The sequence below is a fragment of the Lagopus leucura genome, unplaced genomic scaffold, assembly GCF_019238085.1.
Source record: "Lagopus leucura isolate 7727_CA_CO unplaced genomic scaffold, USGS_WTPT01 Super-Scaffold_100004, whole genome shotgun sequence".
NCBI classification, from domain to species: domain Eukaryota; kingdom Metazoa; phylum Chordata; class Aves; order Galliformes; family Phasianidae; genus Lagopus; species Lagopus leucura.
The window spans coordinates 11,075,076-11,097,047 of NW_024962264.1; the positions used below are offsets into that span (position 1 = coordinate 11,075,076).

Here is a 21,972-nt window from a genome sequence, read left to right on the forward strand (position 1 = left end):
CATAGAATTTCTTACAGAGTACTGATCTTATAACCAAAGCAGGATGCTGCTGGTGGGTAAGTAAAACAGATTTGTAACAACAAATTAATATCACCAGTACCTTAAATACTCTAAGCACAACAGGGGAGCAAAATCTATGCCTACTGGTCTGGGAACAAACCAAAAACCCTAGGTCTCAAGAAGCAACTACCCACACAATTACAGATTACAGTAAACAGCATTATGAAGTGAAATATTGGTTTTTTGCTTTTAATGCCGTAAGGTCATAAATGCAAAAAGGAATTGAGAACGTGTGACATTTATTTTTATGGTAAAAATACACATGCCCTGCTACCCTACACAATTTTTACAGAATCTTCCAATCAAAGGTCACTTCTGACCTTTCTGACTAACAGTGACTTTTTTTTTGTGAGCTCCATTCCTCCATGGCCAAAGGAAACAAGAATTTGGCTTTCCACAATCAACATCAACAAGATATGCTAACCAGCAGCTTGCTTTTTGTTTTCAGTTGGTTAATTATTTAGAAAGGAAAAACTTAATTGTGTATTAGAAAACCGACTTAGAAGATCTTTTGTTATGAACATTACACTATAAAGTCAGGTTGGATGCCAACTGGCCCTGGCCCAGTGCGTATAAACTGAAAGGAAACACCCTTCCTCTTGGGATCCTAGTCCCATATATTATAAAAAATGAATAGTTGTTCCTTGGTTACCAAGGACCTGAGGCAGTCGGCCCCTATTGTTATCTTTCAGCAGTACAGTAAGCTAGAGCCTTCAGCAAAGAGAACAGTTGCTAGGAATTTGCTGCATCAGAGCTGGTTTATGAAGTGCTGCTAGTACCAGAGCCAGAGCATTCCCCTAGTATAAGCTGCATAAAGTACACAGTTTGTTAGTTGAACAAGAACCTGGGTTTTATTACAAATATCTACCTTTCCCGAGTGAAAAGGGAGCTTTTTTTTTTTCTAGCAAGAAACAAATAACTACAAATTAATTTTAACCTTTCTCCTTTCCTATAGCTGCCTTTCCTGTAAGAAGACCAGTCTGTATCAGAAAGTTGCATCAATGCCCAACACAAAGGGGCCTTTTTCTGGTTTCGCTTCTATTACTCTGAAAAGGACTTTATTTAAACAAATGGGAACCTTATGCCAAGACCCATGGCAAGAAAAGTTAGCCACTTTAACTGCCTTAGCAAAATATACCAGCAAAGCCCTTGCAGAACACTTGCATCTTGCAGCAAAAAACTGCTCTCAGCTGCACTCATCAGACCCCTTTCTTACAATGGCCTCATCAGGCTCCCCAGCTGGTTTGCTGCACTCGTGCAGTCAGGCTAATGTTCCAGACAAATTCAGTCTGATGCAGCTTGAACGTACTGAACCACTTTGTGCACCTTGTGAAGATACCTGGTGAGCTTCCTTATTCCCTACAGGAGAATACCAGTGGAGGAAGAGCGCTGATATTAGACATGAGAAGTGTGTATTATCCACTAGAATATACAACTACTGATGCGAACATTTTATAAAAAGAGGTGAAAGAAATCTTGTTTTTCCTAGTTTTGAAGACAGGTAATTTATGTTCTCCTGCGTGGCCTACCAGCTCTTCAAAGCTTTTGTTACCAAGACTATATTTTTTTTTATGCCCTGTAAGCCCAGTTCCTTGGATGCCAACAGTCGTAACTGGTGGAGAGAAGGCTCAAGTGAGAAATAGTCTTGTTGAGCTCAATCAGAGAAAGGCAGTTCACTTTTTTTTTTTTAATGACAAAGCCTTGTAAAAGACTGAACATGTGAGATTTGTTCATGCTGCAAAAAAAATTTAATGAAAAGTGGCAACATAATAATATACTCTGGTAAATTAGGACAGGGTAGTAAGCGATTATACAAAAGTCCATTTGTGACAGAGACAGCAGGAGGGAGAATTCTTCCTTGTCCAGTATTTGAAAAGCACGAGTTTTGTATATGCTCACTGATACTGTGAGCTTCCTAACAGGGATTCTTTGATCTTCTCCATTAAATATTTTTGTGGATTTATTTTGAACGTGCTGAGGGGGGAAATGCCATTGTATGAAACTTAAAAAAAAAAAAAAAAAAAAGTTACTGAACTTGAACCCTTATATCTTTCAACGAATGGAAACATTTGTGAGTTTGGTCTTCAACTGGTATTTTAAAAAGCTTTTCTATTGTTTCCCTACGGTACTTAATTACTGTTCCCATAATACACAGAATCAAAACAAATCCAGACCCATTGAAGAAATGCTATATAAGGCTACAGAAAAACAAATGCATTCTATTTAGTTGCTCAAACCATATCCATACCTGTACTAGTGGGTTTGGATGCTCTTCCCTTAGAGACTGGCAGTAACAATAATTCCAAAGACTGTGGTGGAGTTGCTTTCTCTTGCTTCATCTCTGAAAGCTGCAGGGGATCCTCAGCAACCAGTGATTTCTTCTTCTCTGCCAACAGGGTGCCTGCAGCCCTTGCAGCAACCTCTTTGAGCAGGGCAGCTGAAGAGGTCATAGAAGCCAGAGAAAGGAAAGAACTAGCCGGAGGCGGGTGCTCCTGCCCAGGAGTCATGCTTCTTTCACTCACTTTTTTTGATAAAGCTGCTAATGTGGAGCTGGCAGACTGGGAGCTAAAAGGTGAGGAAAAGGATTCAAATCTCACATTATCTTCAGTCCTTGAAAGAGATCTGTCCTGCAGAACAGCATTGGCTGCGGCTTTCAGTTTCAGGATAGCTGAATCGGGGGACAAACCACAGGTTGTGGTTGAGTTTGGCAACCACTTACCTTGATTCCATATAAAGTGACTACCTGCATTGTATTGGTCACTATGCTCCTGTTTCTCAGCTAGCTTTCTGGCAAGCACACTGAGCTGCTGGGCATGATGAGCAGGTGGAGAGAAGGAGAGATTTGAGCCAAGATTTACAGGGGACTCAACTCTGCCATTGACTGTAACAGCAGCATCCAGCTTGAGGGAGCCAGCCTCCAACAGCCGCCTCAGGTTACTACTCAGTGGCTTATTTGAACCAGGAGGTTCTTCCTCACACAGAGACGACGCATCAGGAGAAAGGTGCTCTTTGCTCTGTAGTGTGTCTCTTAGTGCTTCATTTTCAATGGTTCCCAACTCCGCTGTGTTGCTGCTAGGAGTTGCACTTCCCAAAGAAGTATCTGGGGAAGTGGACTGATCTTGGATTCTGTCTTCAAGAGACAACTTGAAGTTCTCCTGGACTTCTCCATATGATGCTTCTGAAGGAGTCTCTGAAGAATTTCCAAACCAGCGTTCCTCTTCACTGAGTTCACCTTCCACTTCTTCCTGTCTGGTACCATCTGTACGAAACCAAGAATAACAGTATTATTTCCAAATCTCTTCAAAGTAATTCCTTAATATAGAGTATACTTGGCTCTGCACAAGTCTCCTGAATAGTCACCTAACATTCCACTGAAGTGCATGGACTTGGCATTAGTCTGGATTAAGCGATCAGGAAAAAGTGTTTTGAAAATGAAAAGGGTTCATTTGAAGACAAAATCAAGGAAGCTTGTCATTGCTCAGTCAGTATCACTGAAACAGCTAAAACTGCAGCAATATAAACATGCCACAAATATATACCACAGAACCACTCATACATTGCAATGATTGCTAGAGCAGTTTGCACACCCTGCAAAACGTTACAAACGGTACAAAGCAAGGATTTAATAGGCCCAGATAGTATTGGATACTTGAGTCTCAGTACAGATAACAGGCATGCTTTCAAAAGCATATCAGTTCTGTTGTTGTTCAAACAAGTTTCTTCCAGAGACTTTAAATCCCAGCCCAATCCTGCAGTGACCCCTGTCTAAAATATAATAAAATTTGTACCAATAACACACTTCATGTCTGAACACCTGAAATGACTAATACATGAATGCAAGCGAAGGCTCTAGTCTCTCCAGCTATTTGGAAGAGAAATATCATACATTTAAAACCAATTTTTTTTTTTTGTACACTACTTGTTTTTCATTTGCTTGTCACTCTTCATCAAAGTTTCAAACTACATATAGATATATATTTAAATATAAATTGTTAGTCTCAATGCAATTAATTATATTTTCTTTTCTGGTTAACTGTAATACATCTAGTTTCTCCACAGATCTAACTAGCAGTGTTTATAGAGCTGTGTTGCTCTTCTTTCTCTAAGGTATGTAAAGTAATACAGATGTGACCAAGGCTTTTCGGTTTTTTTTGGTTTTCTTTTCCAGATCTTGCAGGCCAATCAGAACATAATCAAGAACAGCAACAATGCCAGAACTGAATCCATGTTATCATCTCTTGTCAGACACCTCTCACATTTCTTACTCTCAGACTCATTGTCCCTAGATACAAAACAATCTTTGTAATCATACTACAGCAAAACAAAAGGATTTAATATAACCTTCCTCTGACATTCTGGAAATAAGCCTGCATGATATGTATTGTACCTATAATCATGTATTATTTCTAGATTCTTGACTTAATTCCTGCAAATTGCAAAGCTTGGAGAGAAGTTGATAAATAAAATTTTACATTTGTATTATTACTTTGATCCAATGAATCGAAGAAGGAAAAATCTAGCCAACTGCATCTTGAATACAGAGATAACAGCATACAATCTGAAGGCAGAGTTATTTACTTTTAGATGTTACATACAATATGAGGAATAGTGCCTCTTAGTAAAAGTTTCTTTTACTCAAAAGCTCTTCAATTTCTTTCACTGTTTTAAGACACTATATAAACGACTCCGTTTCCTTAGATTAGTATTTTAATTAGAAGATTCAGCATCACTGCTATTCAAAACAAAACCAAGAAAAGCCCAAAGCACTTAACTAAAATTATTTTGATACCACCCAAGTTAACATCACAGACATGGCAATGTTAACAGTAGCTTAAGCATAAAGGCCAGCATCAGGTACATTCCAATAAAGCAGATGCATACAAAACAGTCGAGGCAGCTTGTAGGAAAACTGAACATGCTCCCTCTTCATCCTGTGAGCACTACTCAGTAACCTGAGGGATATCTATAGAGCTGAGAGCAGCCAGAGGAGAGATCTGTCCACACATACCTGAAGCAAGCAAATTACAGACTGGGAGCCAAGAAAGCATCTTGCTGACGCTTTCCTTGACCTGACAGACCAAGAAGAGGGCACAGCAGAGAGCTGACACCACTGCACAGCTTTGGAGACAGAGCCTGCCTACATCCTACTGCTTAAATTCATGCATGTTTACGTTTGTCTGAGTTAAAACATCCTCCCCACACCAAATCCTCTCTCTCCATGTCTCCATTCTCTGTCCATAAATAACAAGGGAGAATTGTATTTCCCTCCACTCAGTCATCAAAAAATAGCAGTTTGAAGGATAAGTAGGCCTCTTTTAGAGAAATTTCCCATTTAATAAACCTCCAAATTTCTCTGTTCCTTGACACGTACCTCTTCCTTATGTTGACAGATTCCTAGATGCAATCAGTCCTTTAAAATACCTGCTAAATAACACTGTTCTTAAAAACCTTGTTCATCCTACTTACACTGGAAATTAATTCTTCCCTCTCACCTCTATCAGTTTTTGCAGTAACCACAAAATAAACGTCCCACATATATTTTCACTATCTATTCTCCTTTCTGTGGCTGACAACCCAGGAAATACTCACAGTAGGGACGCTGGCATATTGACAGTAAGGATGTGGGGTGTGGAACTACATCTGCTCTGGCAGGGCCACGATACGGCCTTCTTTGACACTAATACAAATACACAATATCTGGAACTGAAAAAAGACAGCAAAGGCAGACAGGACAGTAACAGACAGTAGCATAACTTGGATCACTGTTCTTTTCCCAGAGATACACATTTTCTATCGGTCCTGCCCATCGTAAGGGCAGCCAACAGCATCCTACTGACAGGGAGCTGCAGGAGCGAAGTTCTTATCTTTTTCACTTAAGAGGTTGCCATCAAGGCCAGAAATTCCCTTCACCTCGGGCAGTGCACAGAGCTCCCCCTCCTGTTGTTCATCTGCCTGGACCTACTCAAGCTTGCTCAAAACTTCCAAGTGGTCTGTACAAAAAGCATGGGCAAATTTCCTCTGCAGCATCTCTATCCCCAAATCCAGCTGGACTTGCTTTTTTTTTTTCTTTTTTTTTCCAGTACAGTTTCTTTCAGTACACAAAAATCAGACCTCTAACTGCTGACACAGTTCTAATTTTCCTTTCCTGAGTAATTCCCGCTGCTGCTGCAGTATCAAGTCCACAAGTACTTTAGGGCTGTAAGGTTAATGCTGAAAAAGCCAGCATCAGTGTCTTATCATGAACTCAGTCAAGCCTCCTTTTAAACACTAGTGAATTGGTTTAGAAGCATAACTGTGAAGCCTGACAATTTCACTTCTAAGCAAAGTTGCCATTCAAGGCCTTTAGGGCAGGACTTTAATTCACATAGACTCACAAGCCTTTGAACAAGCTTCAGAACTCTAGAAGTCAGCCCAACCCATCGACTCACACACCTTCAAATTGAACAAAACCTTCCTCAGAACTCAGGGGATGAGTCCGTGGGACACCCAGTCCAAGTCTAACTGAAGCAAGAGCCAATCTCCACGTGCTTGTCAAGAAATTTCAGCTGAATTCCCTACTTGTGGCAAAAGGTCCATGTAGTGCATTTATTCCTCCTCTTACAACACAACTAAGGAGCTCCAGTGAGAAGTGCCTGAAAGCTTAGTAGCTTAGCTGAGTAGAAATGCAATCCCACATTTATGTTTCTTCTCCCCACAACAAACATACTACAGTTTGTTATTAAACAATAACTTAATGGATGTTCAGCTACAAGCGTTTCATTCTTATTTAAGTCTGAAATGCTAAATGTAGGTAAGAAAGCACATGGCAATTGCAAAATAGGGAAAGGTAACTTAAAAATTGAAGACAAATTCTCACCAACTTCATTTAGAAGAAGACCTTGCCAGAAGGAATCTGCCAACACTTAGCTAGTAACTGGTCATCAGATCGGCTCTTCTCAACGTGATTTGAGAGTCAAGACACATCAGCACTTCTCTCTCCTCATTTCCACGGCAGTTCTGAAGGGAGCTCTGCTTCCCAAATCACCTTTCTCTGGCAGAGACTTGTACAGTTACAGGTGTCCTGCATGCTTCAGTAATGTGCCATCACACTGCACCAGGAACCTCAAACAAGTACTTTCCACTCCCGTCAGCATCAACATGTTGTTGGGCCACTGATGTAGCCCATTATCAAACAATCTCTGGCAAAGTCACAAATGTGAGCAAAATCACTGCTTGAAGAAACACCAGTTTCTCATGCTTGCCTTCTTGTTCGCTTGTTTTCAAATACAGAAAAGTTCTGTTTCCCCTTTCAAGAGTTCAGTTTAACAGGTAAATCTTATTAATCCCAAACCGTGTTATTTCACTTTGAGAGCATCTGCTCCTTTACGTAGGATCACGATTAGAACTTGACTGTGATTTGAATAAAGGTGTAAATATTAACTGATAAAATTAGTTATCTCTGAAAACTGATAAAAAGACAAACGAGTTTATTCATTTATATACTAAGCCACCCAAATCAAATGTGGTAAATTTTAACTACACCTTATGCAAAGTAATGTAATGGTACACGTGCCACTCATGAAAGCAGCAAGTGTTCCACAATGCCAGCCTGTACAAACCTGGAGCACTGAAATATGAATGCAGTGGACCACAAGTAGGAACAGCCTGCGAAGCACGAGGAAAAGGTAAGAGTCTTCAAGTTACGGCACTGAGCGACAGGCGTGGGCAGTGAAAGCGTTACTACAGAAACACCATGTGGACCACCAGAAATTATCTGAAAAATGGCTACAGTTAAGGAATCTATCCCAAAGAGTTTGAATTTTCCTTGTAAAAGGGACATAATTTCACTTTAATTACCCAGTGCAACAATTAAGTTACAGAACTTCAATACAGAATTAACATTGCATAGGGATATTTATACTCCTCCATACACTATAGTGACGTGAAACATATGGAAGTCATAATTATGGGATTACAGAATGAAAATTAAAACAAATATAAAAGAAGGTAGATGTCACATCATTTCAAAGAAATGCTCACAGGAAAATCGCTGATGAGATAGATTAGTTAAGATTGCCCTAACTTCAGCAGTTATGCACCAAGAAAAGTCTGGGAGTCTACAGACACAGGAATTGATAGTGACAGAAGGCTTCATTCTTATTATCTTGATATCAATACTTGATGTATGTAAAGGTTTCAGATATGATCATTCAAGTTTGTCTCAATCTAAATAACTTACAGTTGCATTTGTTGGCTATTTGGCACCCGAGTCATCTTCCCAGATTTTGCTCCAATACACTTCTGGCTCTTATTTCTGATATTTTCCTACCCTTGAGCTTTTGTTTAGTCTAACTGAAGATCGATTAAACTGGGAGTATAAGCAGCAGTGTAACAGCATATCTTATTCCATCTGAAATGCCTATCATAATCCATTTTATATATTATCTCATACTACACACTATACCATGGCCTACTGAAAGAGTAGGTCATCCTAGTTACAGGTATACACTGGAGAACTGAGGAGCCCTGCAAGATGTCTGAAGAGTTTACAGAGTTGTATTAGATGAACCAGAAAGCCGTCCGTGAGGAGTTCTATGGAACCAAAGAGTGACTTAGATGAGTAGTCAAATAAAAAAAAAAGCTTTTTAGAAAGAAAACAAACAACAATGGAACAATCTAGAGCTTGGCTTCATGTGCCTTCTGTCAAGAACAGCAAGAAAAGAGGGAGATGTAACAAGGATGAGAAGCAGATGAGAACAGAGAAAGCATGGATAACTGTAAAGGTAGTTGTCTAGTCGAGGACAAGGAAGAGGTGAGGCGAAGTAAATCTCTGTGCTCATATCTGGCTTCCAGGAAGGTTTCAACCACCACCGTTAACACATCAAGATTCCATGTCCCACTCTCTCCCATCTTCTTTCTTTCCTATTCCTCAAACAAGGATTAGGGACCTGGCCACAGGCCAAACTGCACTGTTCTGGCAGTCCGTTGCAAAATAGACTCTCTTCACAGGTGCTGCAACCCAAATTCCATCACAACCATTACCACCAGCATCATATCCAAGTACGAAGAGTTTCCCATCGTACAGTGGCAGCACATTCAGGAAGAGAATGCAGCTCCAAGTCTCCGTTACAGCTCTGCAACAGTCAATCAACTGCTGATGTACATACTCCAGCCCTTTAAAATTGGAGTACATAAGGATGCTCTCTTCCTCAAGTCAAACTGATTAAGTACCACTGGCAAATAAACCTTGAAATTTGTCAGAGTGGTTGCTAGCCACCCTGGGCAGAACAGTTTAAGTGAAGTACAGAAAGTAGAAGCCATACTGGAGAAGATCCAGGATAAAATTAGAGAAGAGGAACTTGAAGTCCTCACTGTTAACAGAATATTCAGTGAGAACGATCAGCCGCAGAAGTATCATGGCAGAATTTAGTGTAGACCAGAAAAATAGATGAAGGTGCTAAGGACTGAATACAGTAAATATCTTCAGATGAATTATGTACATTGTGTATCATTTTAGCAATGAAAAAAATGATTACAAGAGATCACTCAGTATTATCACCTAACTTCCTAACTCACATTATCTCATATTCACAGAAATCCTTGCTAATTACACAACCAGGTAGTACCAACAGAAATACTCTGGCATATCCTATAGAAATCACTCCATCCAGTCCCATACAAACTACCCTTTTTTGTATTCAAGATGTCTTTTCAAGCACTTCAACTTTTTTTTTTTAGAAGTGTTTTTGTCATTTCTTGGTCTCAACAAATTGTGGGTTCCCACACCCTGCTCATTATGTGGATGTTCAGTTTGTAGAACTACTTCAGAGAAGCTGGATGCACTGTACACTGACATACCCAAACTCTACCTCTAAAAAGCATTTACAGTCACATTGGATTAGGCTATACATCCGGAGAGCAGTAGCACTGTTGATTTTCCCAAGGGGATGCTTGCAAGAAAATCATGATTCTAATAAAGACACAAAGGCCTGCCTTAACTTCTTTTATTACATCAACAGCAGCAAATAAAACTTAGAAGTCACAGTTACATAAACAGTCATGTGCTAGAGTGCCCTCAGTCCCCTATTTTCCCTTCATCATTTCTGTGACCTATAATAGGTAAGCAGCACAGTAAGTCACTGTCCTCTTTCAACAGAATTTCTGGCTCGCTCACTTATCAACGGGATGATTATTCAACTCTTGACCTCATCACAAAATGGTTTAGCAGCGTTGCTGGTGCTTGAACCAAATTTCTCTACTGCAGGCTGACCCAGAGAGAGTAGCACAGCTGCAAGAAGGAACTGCCAAAAAGCGATAACTCTTCTGTTCTGTCCTTCACCCCTGTGTTTAAGATGTGTGAAAATATTCACACAATTAGATAGGAAAAGAAGCCCTAGGTAGAGCTCTCTATTTCATCTCCACATCTTCTAAAATAATGATTTTCCTAACTGGAGGGAAGGAGAACAGGGGAAAAGCAAGGCACAGCCTTTAAAGACAGGACACATATCCTCTGCTTTCATCCCTAACTTAAAGCGAGTTTAAAAAAATATACTTGCAAGAAATATCTCAGAATACTCATCTAGCAATTTCTCTAGCACTTGTTCTAAAAAAGAAAAAAAAAAGGCTCCAGGATGAAAAAGATTATAGGAAGACAAATTAATTACCTCACAGTAACTGGAACTGTTCAAGATGCTTCGCCCTCATGCACAAACAACAGTGAGTGTGCAGAAATCCAGGTTTCCCAACTGCTCTCCAGCTACAAGAAGTCAAAATGCATGCACAGCACTGTTTCCTTTCAGGGACAGGACCCAGCTGTTATGGACTCCAAGGAAGAAGGGAGGCAGGATGTATTACTGAAAAAGCTCATCATAGCCAACATAAAACTACCTTTATTTCCTTTCCCTCAAAGGAGAAGGATTTTGTCATAGATGGGAATCAGACACTTACCTTTTATTTTCAGGCTAATGTCCTAAAATAAGTGTGTCAAATGGGTTTCATTACCTGCCAAAAAAGATCCTTCTGTTACTAGCTAGGTAACCATGAAAAAGGACAGAAATAGATGGCTTCTCCTGAGGTGAGCTGTCACTACTTAATGAAGGCTCTTCGGTCTATTGACAAACCACAAAATAGGACATTACAGTTGTAGCAAGTCTGATCTTTGCAAAAACATCAAGTTGTTCAGAAGATTACTGCTAGTTCATCTTACCTCCAAGACTGGCTATTCTTTTGTTCTAGGCAAGAGGATATAGTTATCATCTGCAGGATCTGGTTTGAGAAGTGTTGCTTCCAATAGAAGAGATTCGAACACCAAATTAACAGGCACTGCCTTAAAGTGCAATCAGAATACATTGTTAAGGTGACAAAACCTTATGACTGACAGAAACCGTAGTCCTGTGCCCACTCTCACGTTTTCTCAGGTCTTTATCTGACTACTTGGTGAGCCAATTTCAACTCGCTTAATCCGGCAGAAAAGTTCTCAGTCTGCCAAGAAGCTGGAATAAAACATATGTGCATGAGGTAGGAATGGGGAAGTAAGAGTTGGTGGCCTGCAAGCACTTATACTAGACAATAATTTGAGCCATGCTTTCCCTGAGGTCTTTTGCAGTACAAACCACATCATGTTTTGTTAAGGAAAAAACACCACAGATTCTCCCTCCCAAATCTTCACAGTGTACTCCTACGATTCCCGGAGAGAACTTGGTCCTTGTGAGAAGTATGGTCACGGCAGGCAGTTTCATGAAGGCTGCTTTACCTACCTGGGACATCTATAGCTAAGCCACCCATCAAAGATGATTTTAATAGTATTTAAAAACATTTATCCCTAGAACTGGGCTGCAACATGTTCGTGAGAGAAGAAAAGCCTTAAAGACCTGAAAACAATATCTTAACAGTAAGGACTACTAATCAGAACACCCTGAGAAGTATGTGGGCAGAACAATGTCATACACTGTTAATATATAACAATAATACACATTGGGTAGGATATATGTATAATTATGTATGTGCAATATTTGTCTCCTTACAATTTAAAATGACTTTGTTTTAGCTGGATTTTCCCCGCTCTCCGAAGCTCACTGAGCTGAAGCACTCAAGGTGTGTGCACAAAACAGAATGGAACACACACGGCTTTAAAGGAACCTTTTTTAAGGACCATTTCTCAAGCAGTACCTCAAATAAAGAGCTTTCATTCATTCACTTGACCAATACCTAGAAGTCCTGGAGAGACTGTAGACAAAAACCGTTGATTCTGATGAATGAGGTTTTTAGAAGAAACAAATACTCCTGAAGACAGCTTACTCTGCAAAGGCTTTGTTAGTAGCCTCAAGACCGATTCTTGAAGCATATAAAGTGTCGGTCTAACAACAGAAAATCATGTTCCCTACAAAATGTATTTTACTGTACCTATGTTGTTCTTGTAATGCTTTTACAGAGACTAAGCAAAGTACCACAGCCAACCTTACTGAAAAGTTCTTCCACAGGCCCTCGTTAACATCCTGTAATAACACATAGTTGAGTGTAAACACACCTTTCACAAAGCTAGAGATTGTGATCACACTGATTTATACGCTGAAGAAACATGGCCAACTGAAATCCTGATCATTAAAATATCTAAGGAATACATCTCTTTTTTCTGATGAAAAAGAGATTGTGGTAAAGCATCTGCTATAAAACTAAACACTTGTTTAGCCAGCAGTTCTGAGTCAGATTCAAAAGCCCCTCAGTCAAGAATTTCAGGCTTCCTGCATCTTTTAAAGCCATCTACAATACCAGAGTAAGGCTATGACAGAGTATTACAAATGTGAGGACAAACTAAATATGCAGGAGATCAACTGTTATTCCACAGCTGCATTCGAAAAGGGAATCAGCTTCAACGATCTTTGATGGTTCAAGTAGTTCATGTGCAAACCTACCCAGACACATTTCTTGCACCTGGCATGGCAGCATACCATTTGTTTCAGCACACATTTACCTTAGTGAGCTCATTTACCTGGTAAGTTCAGCACAGCGATTACAAATTCTACTTTCCTTTAGTTATAAGCAAGTTTTAAAATTCCTTACAATTATTTCCAGTTGGTAAAAATTCATTTGTTTGTTCGTTTGTTTGCTCTAGATAGATGTTTGTAGCAATAGGCTGTTTCAGTGAGTAAGCACTGAATACCAAAAGGTAACTGAGACGCTGAAACATCCAAAATAAGAAGACTTAAACATGATTCTTCATGCTCATATTATTCTTACCGTATAAAGAGTCAGGGCCTACCACACCAGCCTACCTCAGAAAGATCAAATTATTGTGGGAGATAATCACATAAACGCCAAACAGTCAGTATAGGAATCCATAATATTTTACTGCCATTCTTGAATTAAAATTAACTCCACGAGTAAGACAAGATTTTATTCCTTGGGGAGGTCATGAATGAAGTGGGGTTTTTACTGTTGTTGTTTGTTTGTTCTTTCTTTGTTTTTTTTTTGTTTTCTTTTGTTTTGTTTTTGAAAAATGGATAATTACACACAAATCTAGAACCTACAGGAAGCTCAGTTACTCATTTCTAAACAAATATATGATCTGTAGTCTGATTCCAGGCTATAGTCTTCTGTTGTATTTTTGAGGCTGAAGACACCACAATCAAGATACACTTTTTTCCTGACAAGATGTGAGGTTGCAGTTATCCTTGCCTCACAAAAGAAAAGAGAGTGAAGGAGGGAAAACTGCAGTCAGAATAAGCAATCGCCATGAGCTCAAGCACTGAAATACACCTGCATTCTCAAATCTACCAGCATACAATTTTGTTTAGGTGTTATAAAAAACAGGATCCATTCACTTGGACATTTCTGCTTGAGAAATGGAAGGATCATACTATGTTACTAAGATACCTAGAAGAAAGAAAGAAAAAAAAAAAAGAACAACCACCTCAGTTCTTTTTATTGATGGACTGGGAACACAGGAATGACCATGGAACTAGCCAATAATTTGACACATGACCCAGAGTAAAAAGCTCAGAAATAGAGGAATTCTACGTATTTTGAAAGAGATTAGCTTCTGCCTTGCATAGCAGAACTACGACCATCAGAATTTTTTTCTGCATGTCGTGCAATGCCTTTTCGGTGCTGTGGTGATCAATCTCCAAGAAAAAGACTATGCATAACACAGGGTTTAAAAGACCTATCTGCTAAATGGATAGCTCAAGGCATCTAGCCTGCCCATGATAAGGTGTGTGGGATGGCATAACTAAGTGAGAGCGACGGTGTGCTAATGGAGCCCTTCAACCTGCTGCCCTGAGATATGCTGCAGAGTCACAACACACTTGAAATCTTATGACAATGAGTCAGGGATCACTGAGGTAATAGGAGAAGGCAAGAAGTAAACTCAAGGGGAATGCTTCAAAGGAATTAAGGAGTTATCTTCCAAGAAGGCAACAAGGCCAGCTAACCGGCTGAAGCGCTTCTACACCAATGCAATGCAACTTGGGAAACTAACAAGAGAAGCCGGAAGCCACTGTGCTATTAGAAAACCACGACGTAGTTGCCACCACTGAAACCTGGTGGGATGACTCCTGTGACTGGAGTGTGGCTATTGGTGGCTACAAGCTGCTCAGGAAGCAGAGGCAAGGAAGGAGGGGAGGAGGAATCGCCCTCTACATCTGGAAAGGAAGAGAGTATGAAGAACTATCCCACAATGGCCATAAGCAAGTTGAAAGCTTATGTGTGCGAATAATAGACTGTGGTCACAAAAAGAGCCCTGTGGTTTGTGTCTGCTATAGACTACCTGATCAGATAGAACCTGCTGATGAAGCTTTCTTCCTCCAGCTACAGGAGGTGTTGCAATCTCAGGCTCTTGTCCTACTCGAGGACTTCAGCCACCTTGACACCCGCTGCAAAAGTTGCACAGCAAGCGGGAGGCAATCCAGGAGGTTCCTGGAATATATTGAGGATAAGTTCTTGAGCCAAGTAATAGACAGCCCCATCAGGGGAGATGCAAGACTGGACCTGCTGCTCATCAGTGTAAGTGAACTGATTAATAACTTCAGGATTGGAGGCTGCCTGGGCTGTAAAAATGAGGGATTGGTGGAACTCAATATCCTGATGGATATCAGACAAACAAAGACTAAAATCAGGATGCTTAATTTTAGGAAAGCTGAATTCCAGCTCTTCAGGGGGTTAGTCAACAAAACCCCCTGGGAATCAAGGACAAAGGAATGGAGAGGAGATGCAGCAAGTGAGGAAGGGATGGCAAGAGACCAACATTGTCAAACCAGGGCCTGTTGGTCAAAATGGAAGAAGAAAATGCATAGGTAGTGGAAGCAGGGACAGGTAGCCTGGGAGATGCTGCTAGGCTGTGATGGACTGGGTCAGGAAGGCCAAGGCCTAACTGAACTGGATTTGGCAAGAGATGCAAAGAAGAACAAGAAAGACATCAACCGGGTACATCAACCAGAAAGGCAAAGTCTAAATAGGTGTACTTCTCCTCTCTCCCTCAGCGAACAGTATAGGCAGGATGGTAACAACAGACAAGGAGAAGGTTGAGATACTCAACTTTTTTGCCTCAATTTTCACTGGCAACTGCTCCTCATACACCCCTCAAGCTAATGGCTCAGAAGGTGGGGACTGGGGGAGCAATATACCTTCCACTGTAAGCACAGATTAGGTTTGTGACCATCTGAGGAGCCTGAACATCCAGAAGTCTATGGACCCTGAAGAGATGCATGTCAGAGTCTGAAGGAATTGGTTGATGTAGTCACCAAACCATTCTCAATATTTGAAAAGTCACGGCAGTCAGGTTAAGTCCCTGGTGACTGGAATAAAAGGCAATGTCACCCATTTTTAAGAGGGGTAGAAGGACGACCCAGGTTAACTACTAACCTGTCAGTCTCTCCTCTGCGCTGGTAAAGATCATGAAATAGATCGTCCTGAAAGCTATGTTAAGGCACATGGAAGACAGGGAAGACAGAACTGGACCAGATGACCTTTAAGGGTCCCTTCCAACTCTACGGATTCTATGATCTTAAAGCAGTTATATACTTCTTGGTTCTCAGTGGTATCTCACAAGGTTTTGGCAAACATGAAGAAAATGCGGAAACGCACCCTTATGGGTGTTGCCTTTATGCAGTGAGCACTTCATGAGTAGCTATTGCAGAACTGAAGTAGGACATTAAGCATGAATAGTACAGTTTCACTAATTGTATTATGTAAGATCTAGGTGCCCAAAAGAGTTGGAAAGCTTTGCTTTCTAATCTTCATTTCACTTGGTAACAGATAAAATTTGTGGCTCGCTTTATTTTGCATATCTGTGTCCTCCGTATTTGAAATACCTCTATAAACTGTCTGCTCTTATTCACTCAGTGCCTTCATCAGCTAACAATTCATCTTAATTAAGGCCTGCACTTGCCCTGCCACCTCCCAGAACTGGCTGCAGTGATAGCTGTCTCAATTCTTTACTGCAGCAGAGTGCATCTTCATTGCCTGAAATGTACTGCAAGCCTCAGCATAGACACCATCCCAATGACAGAAAGCAGGCACAAAAATCCTTACATGTTCCAAACAGTTTTGAGCAGACAAGAATAAAGAGTTTGGTTTATGGTGCATATTATTGTAACACTGGTTTACTCTTCAGTATGTCAGCTCATTTTAGCATGGTTATTCATTTAAAACTGACAAGGTTGCCACAACAACATGATTTTAGTCATCCTTGAAGTTGGAAAGGAAGTGCATGAGAAGCTGTGAGTGTCAATTCATCCCACAAAATGGGCTGACCAAAGTGAGGAAAGTGTTCAAGAACGCCACTTTGTTGCACACAAACAATTTGACACAAAGATAAATAACTTCCCGATCACAACAGTAATTTAGCATTATTGCTTACGCACAGTGCTAAGTTCATGAAAAGTTCTCAAAATACCCAAAAGACTGAAATTGATCTGGAAGCACCAAGGAAAATCCACAAAGCACCTCTGCTCTCAGCTGTGCTGTGGAGGGCAATTTCAAACTCTTCTAAGGAATAGACCGTTGACCAAAAGGCTAATCGAGGCACCAAAGCTTCACAGGCTGATTACCTGATCCTTCAACCATTCATTTTAAGAGGTGCCCTCATGCGTTGTACACACCATATAGAATCGGTACCCTTAAGCCATCCAGAGTAAATTTACCATAGCTACCACTATGTTGTAAGGAAAAGAAAGAAAAAAAAAATCTGCTAAGGTTGATAAATCAGTGAATTATCTGCTTCCTTGACTCTTGTGTAGATTTTTTTAACTTTACATTACTAGAACCAGTACACGAGAAGACGATCTGTATGTTGCCAAAACCAACTGTTTAAATTAGCAGGAAATGCTTAATTACTACAAATAAGATTAAAACAATCTTATTAAAAAATAATAATTCTGAACAGCAAAGTCCTAGCTCCAGAAAATAAAGCTCCCCTACTATCATTATTATTTGAGGCCAATGACTCCACCTTTACTTCGGTCTTGCTTTCCGCTTTGATAAAGCAATTTGAAAATAGAATCATAGAATCCTTAGAGTTGGAAGGGACTTTTAAAGGTCACCTAGTCCAACTCCTTTGCAATGAACAGGCACATCCACAGCTCAATCAGGCTGCTCAGAGGCAGCTCAATCAGGCTGCTCAGAGGCCCCTCCAGCCTAGCCTTGAATGCCTCCAGGGACAGGGCTTCCAAATCATCTCTGGGCAATCTGTTCCAGTGCCTCAGGACGCCCACTGTAAAAGACTTTCCTTATACCCAACCCAAATCTGCCCTCTTAAAGCTTGAAACCATTTCTTCTTGTCTTTCTCAGCCTCTTCTTGTAGGAGAGGTGTTCCATCTCTTGGAAAGTTTCCGTGGCCCTCCTCTGGACATGCTCCAACAGGTCCGTGTCTTTCCTGTACTGAGGACTCCGCATCCACATGCGGCACTCCAGGTGAGGCCTCACCAGCACACAGGGGTAGAATCATCTTCCTTAGCCTGCCAGCCATGATTCTTTTGATGCAGTCCAGGATACAGCTGATTTTCTGGGCTGCAAGGGCACATTGCTGGCTTGTGTCCAGCCTGCTATCCACCAGTACCCCCAAGTCCTTTTTGGAAAGGCTGTGCTCAATCCCTTTGCCTCCCAGCTTGTATTGATAGCGGGGGTTGCTTTGACTCAAGTGCAAGGCCTTGCACTTGGCCTTGCTGAACCTCAAAGACATTCTCCTGGGCCTACTGCTCAGGTCTGTCTAGGTCTCTCTGAATAGAATTAGTTTCCTGTACCTTTTGGAAGACATAGTCAAGTTCTGAAATAGAGAAGGGGAGAACTCCCACCAGATACAACAATGTAAGCCCAGCATAATTTCAGTACTCACGGAAACCCTTTTAGAAGGTTTTGAAATCACTGGGAAAAACAAACAAACAAACAAAAAACCATACAGCAACATTCAGCACATACCTAGCCATTTCAAGGAGCATATTTTCTATTTTTTCGGCTTACCTCTAGTTCCTCCGAGGGAAAATTGCTATCCACATGCATTACTTCAGCCATTGGTGCCTTGGTTTACCTGAGAAATTGCTATATGCATCTTTCTTACAGTACATCTAATTCCAATACAAGCTCACTTTCAGGCTGACACTAATTTTTGTCAGACCATGTATACTGAGGACAACAGGCTGTCTGGCTCCCCGATTTGTAGTCCTATGTACTACACCAACACAAAACAGTATTTCCTTGTTTCTCGTGCACAGGGTAGCTCTCGAGAGCACCTTCCTAAGTCTAATCACTACTGCAGTGAACAGAAATCCAGCAGACAGTCACATGAAAGAATATTTAGAGTCTTACAGAAAAACGTGCTACTTCTAGTCTGCTTTCTGCATGACCGCTGGCTCTAACATCTCAAGCAAAGCCAACAACGTCTGGAATAGTACAAATGGCAGCATTAACTTTTCCTCTTGTCTTCCCCAGGTTTAAAGAAGCATAGTATGTCTTCCACTGAACCAGCTCCAAAAAGCTTTTCATCATATTCTGCAACTATCAGTAGTCTTCATTGATAAAGTAGTAGCACTACCAAAATGAAAAACAGATATTGCTCTATTTTCCTACATGCATGAAAATGCTGACCATTCTCTCCAGCTGATCTAGAAATCTTACCATAAATACTGATTAGCAAAGGATTAAAAAAAAAAAAAAAAAAAGAAAAAAAAGAAGAATCATCATCAGTGATTAAAGCAGTGATTACATCACGAGTGGTTTTAGAGCTAAAGGAGGAAAACTCATCTTCATCAATGTAGTAGTGCTACACTGGAATAAAAAGAAGAGATATCTGTTAAGTTCTCTTCCAACAGGTGAGAAGAATCTCTGATGAGAACTTCTTGTTAAACTATTAGAAAAAGAAGGAAAAAGAAAAAAAAAAAAAAAAAGAAACAGGAATCCAAAAAGCTGGACACTTCTTGTCTATAGACCACCCCACTGAGCCTCCAAATGCCATCACAAACAGCCCAGATAGCTCTATCACGGAGTCTAGATCTCTTATTTGCAAAAAATACTACAAGCAATGTAGTTGTTACGTACACACTAGGAAAACAGCAAGAAAATAAATCTTGCTTGCTGAATGCAAGTTTTCATGTCCTGAGCACAAAATTAACCCAGTTGGCTCCTAAGAAAGGAAGGAGAAAACTGCCTGTGCCGTACATTTTGACTTATGCTTTGACTTTCTGCTCAGCTCAGTATTTCCTTCTCTGACTACAAATAAAACAACTTCACAACGGCCCCAGTGGCAAAAGCAAATCCTTCCACTCAACTGAGAAGAGTCACTACATCTACACTCTCAATAATCCAGATGCTTCAGTTCAGTCTATACACAGGAGCAGGTATTCTCCTGCATGGTACTGTAAGTATATGGTAAAGGAGGAACGCAACACGAGCCTTTACAGCTCTCTGTTTCTCCCGTGCTTCCCCTGTGCAATGAGAACTTCACCTGGGAAGGCCAAGACAACTTGCTCAACATTTGCACCGCCCCAACAGCACAAGGGCGATCAGAGCAAATCTGCAAAGGCGGCCCACTGTTACTGAGAGGCACTAAGCTCTGTTTTTCAAAATTAAGTTAAACGGAACTCAGAAAAGTCATCTTAGATTATCATAAATATTGAATTTGGGAAGGTTGTAACAGCAAATACTGTGAACTTTATTTCCCCTTTATAAAGTACCTTAAGAGAAAACCTGATGGTAACTATTCAAACCACTGACTCCTATAAAAACGCTGTTAAAATAGGCCAAATTGTTGCTTTAGAACACATCTACAAAGGTTGTTCTTCAGTAAAATCACGGAAACAACAGACAGAAATTCCTACGTTACTAAAACACGTAAGCCGTAATAAAGAAAACCAAGGAAGCCTCACATCAAGCTGCTGCAACATCTTCAACTACCCCTATCATGTCTACAGCTCCTGCCAAGGGGCACAGAGTGGAAGCCCCCAAATGGTATGCATGTCAATGGTCAAGCACTGCAGGTGAGAACAGACAGCGTATCTAATCTAACGAAGATCAGTTTAGCTAATTTTTGTTTATTTCTGGGATATGCAGATTCTCCAATTTTTATTTTTTTTATATATATATTAAATGAGGGGCTCATTGTTTAAGTTTTACTCTCCTCCACTGCTCACCTGAGTGCTTTATGCACTTTAGCTTTCAGTCTGCCTCAGAAACAAAAGGCTTAGGGTTTAGATACTGAAATTATTCCTTCCTAAAAATGCCACAGGAATCTTGCTCCCTATAATTTACTACTTTCCTCACTCCCGAAGTCAGATTAAAACACGGCAAATTATATTCTGTTTCTCTAATTCCTCCCAGAAGGAAGATATTACAGTATCTAAGGGAAGCTTCAAGAACTGTTTGTTTTGTCATGCTGTTTGCTACCAAAGACAGCTGCTTTCTTTGCCCCCGAGAGGATTGCTTGGGGTTAACGAGCAAAGCCAACCAAGAGAGGATTAGGAAGCTACTTGTAGGGGTAGGCTAACACAGAAACGATTCTTCCCATGCAGAATAGGAACTCCTCACTCTCAGACACACTAAGTCAGTGGTCTTAATTCTCATGCAAGCACCAAATAAAAAGTGAACCTTCCTCAAAACTTAAATAAAATAAGGAGATTTAGGATTCTGTGCCAAACTCATTTTATAAGAAACTAACGCTATGGCTACTCAGGGCATGGGTCATTTCTATATTCTGCTCAGAAATTCACCTAAAATTCAGAGGAATGGTGGAGGAGAAAGGGATGTTTCACACCTACTTCCAGCCCATCACTGGATTACGGGATTTGATTTTTTACTGGTTGAAGACTCCGTGGGCTTTACCAACAGTTTTTTTTGCAGGCTAGGAAATGCCTTCAAAGACAACAACTCCAATTCTCATGAGAGTACGTCCATGCTAAATAACACAGTGCTATATAGTGATATCTGAACCAGCCTGAGAATACCCTGAAGCATTATGGCTGAATTAACCTGAGTAGACTGCTGTGATAACTGCCTCCCATACACAAGGTAGCTTTATTAGAGCTTGCTTTGTTATCTCAACATGGCATAGCACTGTGCAGGAAGACGTATAAGCAATTATGGCGAGATCCATTTATACCTTATGGGCAATGTACAAGTACCTCAAGGTGGGCAGAAGAGTCCCCTTCAGAGTTATTCTCTGTGCACAAAACTCCCTCTGGCAACACAGAATTGACAAAAGGATTATGTCAACCCTTCCCCTCCAGAACAAGGAGCAGGATTAGAGCCTGTGGGCAGCAGAAATTAGAGCAGCTCTAGGCTGTTACGCTTACACTGGTGCCTAAGAAGGGCTCCTCGTGGCCTCAAAGGGCTAGAAATACAAAGGTAGAAAAGTGAAGATTCTGCTTCAAACACAGATGAAATGAGTCCTGAGGCACCAGCTGCGAGGTCTACATTTGACACAGCAGCCCACAAGGGGAGTGATTCCTG

At 40.6% G+C, this 21,972-nt stretch overlaps 1 protein-coding gene across 6 annotated transcripts in view; it reads right to left on the reverse strand.

The window, feature by feature from the left end:
* Window positions 1-21,972, reverse strand: part of ZNF827 (zinc finger protein 827) — a 107,173-nt gene that overhangs the window by 77,333 nt on the left and 7,868 nt on the right. For all 6 annotated transcript variants that reach the window (XM_042872026.1, XM_042872028.1, XM_042872025.1 and 3 more), the window contains exon 2: window positions 2,309-3,319. In XM_042872026.1, the coding sequence (XP_042727960.1) occupies window positions 2,309-3,319 (1,011 nt within the window). The remainder of the gene's footprint in view (window positions 1-2,308; window positions 3,320-21,972) is intronic.